This window comes from Glycine soja, chromosome 13 (genome assembly GCF_004193775.1).
Source record: "Glycine soja cultivar W05 chromosome 13, ASM419377v2, whole genome shotgun sequence".
Classification (NCBI taxonomy): domain Eukaryota; kingdom Viridiplantae; phylum Streptophyta; class Magnoliopsida; order Fabales; family Fabaceae; genus Glycine; species Glycine soja.
In genome coordinates, this window is record NC_041014.1 from 16330267 (window position 1) to 16345861 (window position 15595).

General features: G+C 30.2%; 2 protein-coding genes across 3 annotated transcripts; both read left to right on the top strand.

Moving 5' to 3' along the window:
• Window positions 1–3243: 3243 nt before the first annotated feature.
• LOC114381287 (homeobox-leucine zipper protein HAT7-like) lies at window positions 3244–6511 on the top strand. Of its 2 annotated transcripts, none has more exons than XM_028340509.1 (3): window positions 3244–3761; window positions 4428–4825; window positions 5937–6511. In XM_028340509.1, the coding sequence occupies exons 1-3, from the start codon at window positions 3632–3634 to the stop codon at window positions 6270–6272; spliced, it is 864 nt and encodes a 287-aa protein (XP_028196310.1). In that variant the 5' UTR covers window positions 3244–3631; the 3' UTR covers window positions 6273–6511. The 2 variants fall into 2 exon arrangements, with proteins under 2 accessions (XP_028196310.1, XP_028196309.1); XM_028340508.1 differs by having other exon boundaries at window positions 3247–3761; window positions 4416–4825.
• A 4577-nt stretch (window positions 6512–11088) lies between these two features.
• LOC114381635 (probable serine/threonine-protein kinase PIX7) lies at window positions 11089–14381 on the top strand. The gene is made up of 5 exons (XM_028340887.1): window positions 11089–11140; window positions 12335–12660; window positions 13082–13217; window positions 14023–14159; window positions 14253–14381. Exons 1-5 carry the CDS (start codon window positions 11089–11091, stop codon window positions 14379–14381), a joined length of 780 nt encoding a protein of 259 aa, XP_028196688.1.
• The last annotated feature ends 1214 nt before the right edge of the window (window positions 14382–15595 follow it).

Consider the following 15595-nt stretch of genomic DNA (forward strand, 5'->3'; position numbering starts at 1 on the left):
CCGTGGGCTTGACAAACTCGTCACCCTCTGCTTGTCAAGACCACTACCTTAGACATCAAATACTCTCCCTCAACACGGGACAATCTCCTTCGACACTAAACAATCTTTTTAGCCCGCAAGCTGGCTCAGAGCTTAGGGGGCTTATGTAATGTACATGACCCACAAAATACGTTTGACATCCTACATGGAACTTAGAGACACGTGTCAATCATCCACGTCAATCCTACAACAGGATTGTGGACGCTCGACCCTTAGCAGTCGGGCTCCTCAATAAACAGGTTATCTCTAACCTAACTAATATTCAAATGTATTTGAATATCTTATTTATTGGCAGGTATTAAATTATCTATAACACCACTTTTATTTACAAGGTACGATTATCTTCTACCTTTTATCTATAAGCAAATATTTATCTCTAACATTATCTACAAGTTCTCGACTATTATCTATAAGCCAAAAATTATCTACAAGGCTACAACAGTCCCTACAAACAAGGACCAATACTTTCGCTCAACTAATATAAATACAGGTTCCATCAAACCCCTTCATACAACTTGCTCACACACTCAGCACACCGCAACAAGCCTGTCTCTCTCTCTCTCTCTCTCTCTCTTTTGCTCATACGAGTTCCATTTTTGCTCATACGAACCTGCTTTTCTTTCCTAACTCATATTCTTACTTGAACGATAGAGTCCTTTGTTTTGCAGGTCCCCCTTCATGTCAAAGGTACCTCTCAAAGCCAATGTGTGAAGTTCGGGATCCAACTCAGTCTATCTTAATGTGCCACGGTTCCAAATTTTGATAAGAATAACTACGTTGATATTTTTATTCAAGATTGGCTTGTCTTCAGTGTAGTATATGTTAGGTTTTTTTTATAAAAAAAAAATTGAGGAAGTAAATATTTGATTTGTTTTTCTCCCTCAAATTAATTCAAATACTATTCGTTTTTTTCTCAAGTATTTGAAATTTAATTTGGACCTATTGCATGCCTCAATAATGTATAAATAAATGGTACTATATGTCAAGCACAAGCAAAGCTACGTCTAGATGTCTCCAAAGAAACCAAGCTTCTTTTTTTTTCATTGGGATTGCTTGTTCTTTTGATGTGGACAGGTATTAACTAAACTAGACTTTCATGATCCCAATCTCTCATTTCCAGTCCATTCTGAGCAATAGAAGGCCAAAAAATCCCATATAATAATAATAATAATAATAATAAGTTATTTTGTATGGTCCCGAACTTCATTCTCGAATCATTGAGTTTGAATGATTTTTCCTTTTTTATGTGACGTTTTTCTTATATGTAACATGTTTTTGTGAACTTGAACTTATCTCTATCGCAATATATACATATAAATTTTGAAAAAGAGAGAAATATATGTGCTTTATCATATTTTGAATAAAATATTCACCTTAAAAATATTGGGGAAATGTGTGCTATCGATCACACATGACACATCTATGAATCTTGTATGTTAAAGGTTACAAAGATCAGCAGTCATATCTGTATATATATATAAAATAAACATTTGCGAATCATTATAATTTGAACAATTTTTTTCAGATTAAAGTTTTGAAAATAAAATTTGTGTTACAGATCACACATCTAGGAATTTTCTGTGCATCTCTATATTGAAGTTATGGGTATATAAAAATCAGCAGCCATGCACACACGCACCGGCATCTAAATACATATATATAATTAATCAGTATAAGTGTCATATTTTCTAAAATTATTTTTAAGAGATTTTTTTAAAAAAATAAATTTAACTAATTTAATTATACTTACAAAATTTAAGGTTTTTTAAAAAATGAATTAATACTTAACACTTCATTATATCACTTTATTTTTAAATTGAGCTTGTCTTAATAATTCTATTACCAAATTTTAAATAATTTACACATCTATGAATATATTTTAAAATTAAAAGTATTATTTATATTTTAAATATTATATCACACGTTAAAATATTATATATATATATATTTGTGTGTGTATGTTCGTAGAACACTAATTTTACCATACTATTTTTCATCTCTCTCCACAGTGGTAGAACTAGACATATTTAATTAGTTTAAATAGAAAAACATATAAAATATTATTAAGAAGTAATTATATTAAAAGTAAACTTAATTTTATTTTTTGATTAACAATGACTAACATGTGATTTTTATTTCTTTTTTTTTTCTTCTCAAATTTAATCTTTCTATTTTTTAATTGTTATAATTATTAATATTTAAAAAAATAATATACTGTTATTTGACTTCTTAATACTCAAAGCACACACAAAGTTCATATCAAATATATAATTATGTTTAATTAGGTTTAACTTTTCAATAATATTTAATCAACGAGCTTTAAGTTACAGAGTGTTTTAAATAGTCTAACCAATTTACTTATATAGAATTTGAAAAGAAAATAATTTTTCAGAGTTTTAACTAGAGGAAAATTGATAGAATTAGAAATCACGTGAATCAATTGGTTTGAGATTTTTTTAGCTAAACTAATAATCTTAATTTTAAATTTTGGGTATGTACTCAGAAAAAATTTCATAGTCTATAATATTTATATTAGACTTAAATAAAATTACTTTCCGTAGAAAATAAACATGCCCTGTAAAAAAAATTGATAGAAAGTTTTTTATACTGTTAGTCAAAAAAGTTAAAAGCTAAATTCAAACCAAAGAATCACTTGAAGATAAAAAAATCACACATTAATCATAATAGGAAAATCAAAACTATAATTAACTTAAAATTATTAAGTTTTTAAATATACATCAAAGAAACTTTTTACATTACCAAAAAGAAAGAAACTTCTAAAATTTGGGGGTGCCCCCCTCAAAATGTAAGTAGCTCCTCCCTATATTTCTTTTAATCGTACCTTTCATTTTATCTCGCATTCTTTTTATAACTCTTTATATATAGTAATATATATATATATATATATATATATATATATATATATATATATATATATATGTATAAATTAATTGTATATACAAAATTCTTCATATATATATATATAATATATATATATAAGAGAGAAAAAAATTTAGTCATGAAATTAGAATAAATAATTTAAATTAATTAAGTAAATGAATAGAATGTGTACTATTTATGTATAACCGCATAATTGCCATCGATGTAGACTTTGTACATACATAAACAAGAGAGTGAGAGAGAATAGGGATGGGTCCATGAAAGGTGTAATATATGGAATTTGATGATACTACTACGATTACATAATTTGCATTGCACCTATTATGATTATTATTATTATTATTTATTTTTCTCTCTCCGCTGTCTGTCTCTCAACCTAAAAATCGCTGTCTTTCGGTCTGCATACCTATCATCAGCACCATCCCCTCTTTCTGAAAACTCTGTCACCATGAGAGTGAGAGCCAAACTCCTGTTTTCGCCACCACCACCCTCCTAATTAAATCGCTGCATCACAAACAAACACACATACACAAAGTAGTGAAAGAAAAGAGAAAGAGAAGAGTGAGTCTTCAATTTTCATTAGTGAGCGACCCTCCAAAAACCTTGCATGAATGAATGATAACATCATCTTCACTACTACTACCAAAAGTCCACAAGAATAACTCCCTCTTCTTCTTCCTTTCCTTCTACCATGGCTTTCCCTCCTTCTCACACTTTCATGTTCCAAACCCATGAAGATCATGACCCCCACCAGCTCCATCTGCGTTCAACTTCAACATCCCTCAACGCCTTCCCCTCTTTCCCACCTCATCACTTTCAAGGTGAGAACACACACACTCACACACAACAAAACACACTCACCATCATTCCTCTCTTCAAGTGTAATTCCAAGTCAATTCATAGTTACTATTTTTTCCATGCATGTCAAGGTCTTTAAAAACCAGTTTGTAACAGTGAATTCAGACATAACATCAAAGTTTTTTTTTTTTTTTTTACACTCTACGCTATTGCATCAACTGTTTTTATCTGTAATATCATGAATCGCAACGAAACTGTGGTAACAACCACAATTTGAAACCTTGATGTATATATAGTAATCAAGATTCTAAATTGAGATCACAGTGTTATTGCGGTGCTTGATAATTGTAGTAAAAGATCCTTAACTCTTTCGTTGAGGTTGAACTCATAGTTGTGGATATTTCTTGAAATCTTGAAAATAATATTAGCCCGGAAATGATTATTCTTTTGTAAAAATAATATGGGACATCTGATAAAAAAAAAGTAATTGTTTTTTTAAGAATACAAGATAAAGGAAGAAGGCATATTGAAAAAATATTAATGGACACTCCTAATAAAGGATAAGATGTATGATGTGATAGAAAAAGAGAGAGATAATGAGAAATAAAAGGTGTGAATGAGGTGTTTAAAATAACAGATGTGGATATCTTTGTATCATTACTATGATTTCATTTCAGGGGGTGGGGCAGGTGCAGGAGGTTTTATGATGAAGCGTTCAATGTCGTTTTCCAGCATAGAGAAGAACAACCACAAGAACAAGTGCGATGAGGTGCACGGTGACGACGAGTTATCGGACGAGGGATCTCAGCTCCTAGGGGAGAAGAAGAAGAGGCTGAGTCAGGAGCAGGTGAAGGGTCTCGAGAAGAGCTTCGAGCTCGGGAACAAGCTCGAGCCCGAGAGGAAAATGCAGCTGGCCAAGGCCCTGGGACTTCAGCCAAGGCAGATCTCCATATGGTTCCAGAACAGAAGAGCTAGGTGGAAGACCAAGCAGCTTGAGAAGGAGTATGAAGTTCTCAAGAAACTGTTTGAAGCTGTTAAGGCTGATAATGACTCCCTCAAGGCTCAGAACCAGAAACTACATGCAGAGGTAATAATTTTATTAATTTATGGTACCATGTGTAGCTAAATTAAAACACAATATACAATTAGATGCAGTTCTTTAGATGTTTTTATATATCGTTGTTCTATCAGAATTGGAGTTTTCTCTTGGTAATCTGAATAATAATAGTTTACTGTTGAAGTTACTGCAGTGAAAATGAAACTTTAATTGTGATTGAAAAATAATACGAAATAAATCTAAAGAACTGCATCTAAGTTTTATTCTTTTTAATAATACTAGAAACATGTCTTGTGTCCAGTCATTGCTTGTGGAATCTTGAAATCAACCTTATTTGTAGGGATAAGGTTCCTTTTTTGGGTCGTGCTAAATAATTAATGGTTTTGGAGAAATGAGAAGTTGGAATTTTTCAGATCTCGAGGGATTAATTTTGGTACCATTTGAATCCTGATCTTGATTCAAAATATCCAATTAATAGAGTTTGACGTGACTCCAACATCCAAATGTCTTTTGTTGAATTAAAATTGAATCTTGAATGAAGTACTTTTGTTATTCAACGATTTTTTTTTCATTTTTTTCCACCATAGTTTTATTTACTGGATTATGGTTAGCAATATTTTCTGAATGTTCTTATTTGTTTTAGTGCTCTTCCTTTTCCCTTAACAATGAACTTGATTGATATTTTCGTGTTTCAAGAGACATAGGCTTTTATATATCTTTAATTATAGGAGGATTCCTTTTTCTTTTATTTTATTCTGAGTTTTGGTGCTTCTCGTTATTTAGTAAGAAAACTCCGTATCATTGATTGAGTAATGATGATCCCACATGTGTTTAGTGACCAATTTTAAAGAAATTGATTCCTTCATTAACTTTTTGTTGATTGTGAGTTGATCATTCTTGGGAAGTGTCAGTGTGACAGTGTCAGAACCGAGAACTGGGAATTAATAGTAATCTTTGCTTTCCTTTTTCCATTGAAAACTCTGTGCTATAACTATTCCACGTTGCTAGCAAGCTATGAAAAAAGACAAAAGGTTGCATTAGATATCCTTCACATGGAACCAGAAAAGCTGTGGTTGAAACACATTAACAAAAACAGTTTTGGTTTTACACTTTCCACTGTGTGGTGTTGTTGTGTTTGCAGTTACAAACTCTAAAAAGTAGGGACTGCAGTGAAACCGGAACAGTAATTAGCCTCAAGAAAGAAACTGAGGGTTCTTGGAGCAATGGCAGCAACAACAGTTCAGAAATCAATTTGGATCTCTCAAGAACACCAGTGATGAATAGTCCTGTGTCTTCTTCTCTGAATGGAAAAACCCTTTTACCAACTTCCCTTAAGCCCACAAGCATAACTCAACTCCTCCAATGCTCATCAAGATCAGATCTCCAAGATGAGAGCTTCTGCAACATGTTCCACAACATTGATGAGCAGCAGAATTTTTGGCCCTGGCCTGATCATCAGCAACACCAGTTTCATTAATCAATAAAAAAAAACCCAAAATTGTTGATTTTGGACACTATAAAATGATTTGAGGTTGAAGAAAAGTTATGAAAAGTAATTAAAAAGTTCATTGATTAGGCTTATAGCTCAACCTTCTCTTTTTTCTTCTTTTTTTCCCTACCAGTTTTTCCAAATTTATGTTTATGATGTAGATTGATGTATAAAAAGTTTGAACACATTTACTTAAGTCATGATCATCAGGAGTTGGTGGACTTTGAGTAGTAGTGCAACTTCTTCTTTCCTTTTTCTTTCTCTCCATAAATATCTTCTTTCAAATACAATCACATTCAAAATACAATTTTCTTAAAAGCAATTTAAATCTTGATTCCTCACATCATAAAGAATTAGTCTAATTGATCAGATCCAAGCCTGATTGGTTGCAACTTCTTTCCTATTGAATTGCACTTTAGTGTGTTATGCAAAATAAATTCTATTTTTTTCTAGGTTGAAATAAAATATTATATACTATATAGTTAATATATATGTACGTGCCCGTAAGTGGATTTCCAGCTCTAGCACGTAGTATGGGGCCACGGATAAAAATAGGATTCTCTGTTTGCATTCTTTATTCACACATGTATATTTTTTAATTTCATGTTGCTGCTTTGGAATCATGACATCGTGTCATCCGAAAATTGCATGGAAAAAGGTGTTTTGGAGAAAAGGTCAGCTAATGAAAAGGGGGCATGGCTGACTTTAGTGAGTGAGGGCATGTCGTTTTATATGGGTTGAAAGAAAGAGCCAAATCTAGCTGGGAGTTTACAAAGAGTAGTAGTAGTAGTAGTGGGGTTGGGGGAAGTAGGATTTCTGATGAGTTTGCACACAGTTCAAGAAGAGTGATGAAGCTAAAGAGGTGGTAGGGAATTAAAAAGAAGAAAATGTTTCTATAAAGTTACAATAATAATAAAAAAAGTTACTATAATGTTAGTGATGGTGTTGAAATTTCACTGTAAGTATATATAACCTTTGCCAATTTTAATCTGACAAACGAAACTACTTCACTCTGAATCCTAAAGAAGATCCATGTGACCTACTGCCAAACCAAAAGTAAAAGCCTTTGATTTCTTTCTCTCTCTCTTAACTCTGTATCCTAAGTTTCTTATAGTAGCTGTCTATCTTAAAAAAGAGTAGACTCCTAATAGAATAAACATTTCATAGAGTAGTGCTGCTAAAAATTAATTAATTCAGTATCAAAACAAATTAATACATGCAGGAGATGACTTAATTATTATTGCTAGAAGCAGCTGCAATCAAATTATTTTATTGTAGTTGTAAATAACTGTAACTCTGGCATTGTATAAAGTAAGACATGTTGCTTCCCAATTTTTGCTGAAGTTACAAATCTACCCTTTGGAGAAGTTTATGTATATATGTGGATCTAAAGTATTGGTATTTTTTACTATTTTCATGAACACATTTTCAGTTTCAATTATTGATTTGAAAAAAGTGGACGTTTGTTTTACAGTGGGATTCTTGTAAATAAAAAGATAGAAATATGTTTTTCCGTGTTTATTAAAATTAGAATGTAATAAAAAAAGATTCTCAAACATGTTATATTTCTAGGAAAATGAATTTCTCATACTCATTTTGTTTATGTATTGATTTGATTCCATGGACTAAGGGTGAGAACGTGAATTCCTGTGTAGTGAAAATTTGATTTTTTGTGTGTACAAATAATATGATACTCTTTTTACTAATATTTACTATCACACTATTTTTCTACTTACCTATCAATTCTATTATTCTCGCTATATATTGTATATTTTTGTTACTTGTAAATAAGATGATACCTGCTTGAAAAATTGTGTCACGTGTAAAATATCTTCAATTGTGTTTTAATTTTCAATATAATTTCATATATATGTATGCTTGAATGATGCACGATGTTGGCGTCATGTGGGATCGATTCATGGTATAGTTGGTTGTTGATATGAAATATAATAATTTCTTTACTACAGAAAGGATTATTGAGTCATAAGATGAATTAAGACCTCCAATAATTTTAATTAAAAGTAGATAAATGTTAAATTCTAATAAAATATTTAAGATTTCATTTAATATTTTATGTCTGAGATTTATTTTGCATGAATTGTCTTAAAAATATTCTTCATATGATATCTTGAAATCCTAAGAAGTAAGAGCTCAAACATCTCAAAAGTCATGCCCTGCTACAGGTGTTTTTACAAACTTGCTCTAAGTAAAAGTACATAGTTTTTCTGTTAAAGTATGCTTCAAGAATGTTAAAGAGAGTAGTTTTCCAACATGTAGAGGACGTACATTTAATACAAGTATTAAATGCTTTAATGGATGCTTCTTCAAACATAATCCTTCAATGAAGAAATCAATTTGTTTAAAGACAACAGAAACTTGTTAAAGATGACCTATAAATACTAGAGGCTTTGATGAGTTGAAGTTACCAACAAATTAACGCACAAAGAATTCAAAGCCAAATAAATTTTGATAAGGCTCATTTTTAAATAACTATGTTAAAAAATGTGGTTAGTATTTCTCTGATAAGTATATTCCTCAATATCTACAAGTAATTTGAAATCATCTCTCGCACGCACCTTAAATACGAGGAATCAAGATCAAAGCCAAATAAATTTTAAAGTGATTTTACAAGTGTCTTTAATGCATCTAATATTTCTTATACTTTTTTTATATGTTGTGTTGACCATTTTGCTTTTGGTGATTCTTTTCCGATTGATTCGTAACGCTCAAACTTTTTGACATTATTTTATTATTTTTTTCTAATAAAATTTAATAAAGTAACTTCTCTTTAACTTTAATTTATTATTTGTATATGTTTTATAAAAATCTAAAATTGAGAAAAATCACACGCATTAAATTACATTATACTATATGACTACACAACACAAACAAATCTCAATACTTTTCCATTCTCATCTAGGATTCTTTAGTTTCCTTATTTTCTTGTTTTCCTTTCTTGACACAAACAAATCTCCTTGCAAAAGCATTCCTTTCTTCCTCTTCAATCTTGGGTGAGTACTTACTTTGCTTTTCATCATCTCTGTCATTTTTTTATGTCACTTGTTTTGTTAATGACGGTAGACATATGATTATTTGGTTCTTTCCTTGTAGTGGAACTAACAAGTTGCACTCACCCACCTTTCCAAATTTGGCCATAACAATTCAAAAGTTATATCAAAATGCCATTTAAAACCAATAAGAGAAATTTTTTAATTTTAATTTAAATTGTAAAATATTTTTTAATTTTTGAACATCGATTGATCCAATCAACTCACCGCTGATCGGAGTAGAACGGTTCACACTTGATAGAAAAATTACACAAATTCACCATATCTCATGGATCCAATCCAAATTATTTTTTTATTGGATTGGATAATGGATTTGAAGAAATCGAATCCAACTCTATCCATGAACATCCTTAGTATATCTGTATTAAACTCAGTTTGATATTATTTTTTTTTTTTACCTTTATATGCTCTTTGAGTTGAAATACTTTTTCTGTCATGGGCTATGGAACCATGCATCTTCTCCTCATAAATTTATTAGTATATAAAAATATTATATTATTAAATTAACTGAACAAATAAAAAATATATACAAATTCAAGTTAAACTATCCAAAACTTATTAAATTATTAATAGAATTCCATGCTTAATTAATATGTTTCAGTGTTCAAAAATCAAAACCACCTGTTTAAGTTCTTTTTAATGATTTTTTAAATTTTAATTTGTTCTCTCTAAGGACATTCATTGATTATTTTCGTTACCTCAAGTGCCTCTTCTACTTTTCATGCATAATGCTAGTCAATCTCTCTCTTTTGAAAATCGGTGTTTTCATTGAGTAAGTGACACATGTTATTGGTCATCTCTTGCCACGACAATGAGAGTGTGGTAATGCTAGTCAATCACTTGCTACTTACCTCAATATATACGGAACTCTACCCATTTCTAATATTCACCATAGCTTTCACTTGTTAACTTTCCCTTTATTTTTGTAAACAAGCACAAACTCTGATGTGTCCTTTTCTAGCTTTGTGTGCATGTTTGTTTCCTTTTTATCAACATGTTGCAAAATCCGATTTCACCATGTGGGGTCTGTTGAAATGGTTTAGTTTATGGCTGGTTTCATGATGAAGCTCTCTTGCTTCCCAAAATATTTATTGTTTTTACTGCTTCTACAATTCTGAACTTATGCCAACATTTATTAATTTTCCTGGTTTAATTTGCTTGAGAATTTGGAGTTTTGACGAGTGTGTACATGGTTTCAGCTTCCTTTACTGCTTCTTTTTAACATATTTTCTACCGTTAATTAAAATTTAGATGCCTTAAATAAGGTGTGATACTCATAATTTCTTAATTTTTAATAAATTGTATCCAATAATAAAGATTGTGTTTAAAAGATTATGTTATCTATGCAACTTTTGTTTTTACTCTCTAAACAGTCTCAATATTACCATCATTTATTTTTACTGTTTACAACTTAAATCATCTCTCCAACCCAGCAACATGAAAAACTTTACTTAGTAATGGTTCCCACAGATAATCTTTTAACATTAGTTTTCATCACCCTATTATTATTATTATTATTATTATTATTATTATTATTATTATTATTATTATTATAGGTACAAATTAACATTGACTCACATATAAAATATTTAAGCACTGAAGTATATTAAGATTGTTTCACACAAGCACCTACAAATTGTGTTGCTAGATATCACTTATCTTTTTTGTTTTCGTTTTTAAGAATTTTATGCTGAAATGTGTATATCTCAAATGCTTTAGGGTTCAGAATTAAAAATATGGAGAGCATGGACAGATCTAAGGGAGGGAGAAACATCGATGTTATTCAAGGTACCTATGAATAAGGCCGAAGATTCTGGAAGAAATTTAGGATTTTACTATGCTGTATGCTTTTAGGTTCAAAAGGTGAAGACTCCAACGAAAAAAGCAACCAAGCTAATGGTATACTTATTCTACCCTTTCTCACCATTCTTAGAATTACGCTGATTTCTTGTTTCAATTAAAAATCTTTTTTAATCAACACTTATATGAAATTTTGTAATTCATACATTAATGGATTGATATAGAAGTCACAAGGTGACAATCTTGTGCATGTTTCCTTATGCCATTGAACCCGATATTCATCAGTAAAATGTCTATTTGATACTCTCTAAGTCCTAAAATAAGTGTTACATTTGAGAGAAAAAATTATCTCAAAATAAGTGACATATTTATCTTTTTAATATAACATCTATTTTTCACCAATATTTCTAATAATGTCACTTTTAGTTTTTAAATATAATATTAATATCATTCCTTTTTATCAATTTAGTAAGGTTAATTTTATAAAATCGTTATTCTCTTTCATCATCATTTGTTTATTAATTTTTTTTTCTATAAAAAATAACCTATAATGACACTTATTTTAAAGAGAAAATAGTACTATTTTTTATTTGTTATTACATTATATTTTAATTATATTTACTATTTATCTCTCTTTTATTTCTCTCTCTCTCATCCCCTTTCTCATCTTATTCTTTGCTCCACCTTTCTCGTTTCCATTTACCTTAAATCAAAATCTATATTAATTAGTCAATCATATGTTATGTCCGTTTGGGATTTTATATATATATATATATAAACATTCTATCCTTCAGGTTATATATTTCTTTAGCGAGAACATAAATAAAACTAAAAAAACGTATTAGATATCTAACCAGAAAAGGAAAACAATGAAAAGTTGAAACATAAAAGATGAGAATTATGAAGTTTTAAAAATATTTTATTTTCAAAAGTTCTTTCAAGAAAACAATGCAAAAGCTGAATCCTTTGTTGAAATATGATCAATCAAATCTACATATGTACTATACGCTTATCTTAATAGAATTACTTGTGAAATAAAATTAACTGAACACTTTTTCTTTGCAAACATATTTATGTATATATGTTACAAAACAGGCAACTTAGGATTTTCTTTGTTGCTTTATACATTTTATGTTCGTTAAATTTGCTTTGTCATCTTATATTTTCCATATAAATCAACAGGAAGAAATGTTACAAATGATATGGTTAGACACCAATCAGATACTCAAAGAACCTCATCCACCAAAAGGTCAAAAGGATCCTTATCCACCAACTTAAACCAAAAAATAATTGAAGCTTCTTCCCTTCGAAGATTTACCTTTAATGATCTGAAGTTGGCAACCAGAAATTTTGAGTCTAAGAATGTTCTTGGTGAGGGAGGGTTTGGAACTGTGTTGAAAGGTTGGGTCAATGAGCATGGAAACTTTGTAGCACGACCTAGAATGGGAATTCCAGTAATAGTGAAGACTCTTAACCCAAATGGATTTCAGGGTCACAAGGAATGGCTTGTATGTGACCATTCTAACCCTGATTGTGTTTCTTTATCTTTTAACTATTTATTTAATTTCCACCATTTTTTAAGCAAATTACATTGACACATCCTATTATTTCTTAAGATTGCACACAATGTCTTGTCTTTCTAACTCCTCTAGTAATCTCTTTTAATTGTCTTAAATACATTACAATGTCACCCTTATTTCACAAAAAGACACATAACACAATGTGTGTCCTCTAAGGGAAATATAGTAAATGTTAAAAAGGCAAGAGTAGCTTACACAATCTCAAGATACCATGGAAGGTGTTAGTGTTTAATTTTGCTCATTACTATTTTGGTACAAAGTATTATGATTTACATAACTTTGTATATATTGCTCATTATACATACATATACATATATATTGAATCTCTTCATTGTTTCATGCATGGCAGACTGAAATAAATTATCTTAGTGAGCTCCATCATCCAAATCTGGTTAGATTGATTGGCTATTGCATCAAGGATGACAAAAGGTTGCTAGTATATGAGTATATGTGTCGAGCAAGCTTAGACAAACATTTGTTCAAGAGTATGTCCTAAATTCAACTTATTGTTTCGTAGAAATTTTTATTAGAATATATCAGTAAATTCATTATTTAGTTAATTTTTTTATAGTGTTGTGTGGTTTGAAGATTTTTATTGTCATTTTTTATTTTAAATTACTCAAATGACATTTTTTTTAATTGTAAATAATCCCGTCCTTTTATTTCTCCATTGTTTCAATCTCACAAAAATTACAATATCATTGTTGCCTATAAGTAGTGCATGGTGAAAGTCTTTCATCTTGATTTAGTAGGCATAACAATAAATGGCATTCACAATTAACTAGTTTAGACATATTTGTTGTGAGCCTTTGAATATTCTTGTAATTTCATCATGTGGCAAAATGTATACAAACTATGTGCATGATTGTAAAAAGAAAACTGATGGAAGATTTCTGAACAATGTATGATATTTTGAATAGGCTTTGTATACAATGGAAGATTTCAAATCAAATGTAAATGTATTCCTAAGGCCTTTGACCTTAAATATGGAAGATGTTTTAATTTGTTATTCTACTGATATTTCTTAATATAAAGATTCTGATGCAATCAGGGGATTGAATTATATAGGTGCTTCATTTAATTTCGTATTACCTTGTCATATTGTCCTCATTCAATGAACACAATGAAACAATCCCATATGAATTCACCTTTATGATAAGGTCACATGTACCTTTAATTTTCTTTTGGTGTGGATTTCCAAACCTTTTAGCTTAACAACTAGGTTAATTAATATGTATATGCTAGACATATATCGTTAAATTAACAAGTAATATTTCCATGTATTAGTAGGAACTAAGCACCTTACATGGCCTATCAGAATTAAGATTGCAATTGGTGCTGCTAATGCCCTTGCATTTTTGCATGAGGAAGTTTCAAGGCCGGTAATATTTCGAGATTTCAAGACATCTAATGTCCTATTGGATAAGGTAATAACTTGAATATTGTTTCATTGCTTACTATGCTAACTTTCAACAGATAAAAAACACCTTTACCTGCATCTTAACATCATTCTGTTTTAGGACTACAATGCAAAACTTTCTGACTTTGGGCTTGCGCAAGATGCTCCAGTGGGAGATAAAAGTCACGTTTCCACTGAAGTAATGGGAACACAAGGTTATGCAGCCCCTGAGTATGTGATGACAGGTTAGTATACTCTCAAACACCTCATTTTGTTCAACCAAATGTTTCTATTTATGTGTAGCATATACAATCACAAGCTTTATGAAAATACCTAGTCCGGGCCATGTATAATTCGTTTGTTACCATGATAAATCTTAAATGAAGTCAATCCATTAGGATCTATGAACATATGATATTCTACTTTAAGATAAAGTTATCGGTTAATTTTCTTAAAAGAGATAAGAATTTGTTTACAAAAAGTATCAGATTAGAGAGTTACCACGGTAAGTACTCATTGTAAGGGGTTGGTATTACAATTAGTTTTTGGGTCATTAAATGCATAAAATCTAAGTTTCCATACTAAATAGCAAAAAAAATGACATGATTTCATTAAATGGAAACTCATACAACTATTAGTTCAAAAACCAACTACACCAAAACTCCCAAACTTGTTATAGGGTAAAATAGAATTTTTCTTCTTTCTGTTTGTGTTTTCTTATCACATTATATGGCTCAAAGAATAAGGAGAATTGCAATCCTCTTTATTTTTGGATCAAATTGCAAATTAGGAGAATAAGAGAATGAGCATACAAGTTTTTTAACCCAAAAGAAGATAAGAAGTTATCAAGAAAGAAATTCCGGAAGGGAGACATAAGGAGAAAAAGTAAATAATTTAAAACATAAAAAAAGTGTCTAAATTAACCAAGACTTAATATTCCGAATTCTTTTTTCCTAAAATAGTCCCAACATCACTAAAAACGTGTTTTCGTTGCTTAAGTGTATCATTTGACAAATAATAAAGTTGAAAATTTAAGTCAGAAAATATATCAATCAACAAAGACTATGCTTAAGTGTATCATTTTCAAGATTTCAGACCACCACAAGTAACAGTTCAATCACTAGTATTACCCAAATTCTCTATAACTCGTGTTCCTGTCTAATTGTCAATCACCTATGCTAATCTGCTAGTAACCAATGGTCACAAAATAAACGATTGTACAAGTCCTTATATAAGAAATGAAATATATGCTAGAGTTGCCACTCTTGTGATTGATCTAGGATATATGGATACTTTCTTTAAAATGTGACTATAAAGACTACTATTATACATGGTACTGTCCCACCCAAATTTACATAGGTGCATGCGATCCTGGTATCTCTACTTTATATTCATTCATATTTATAAAATTAATAATTTATAAAAAAAATACATTTTTAAGATAATTTTTTTGGGTGCAACCCA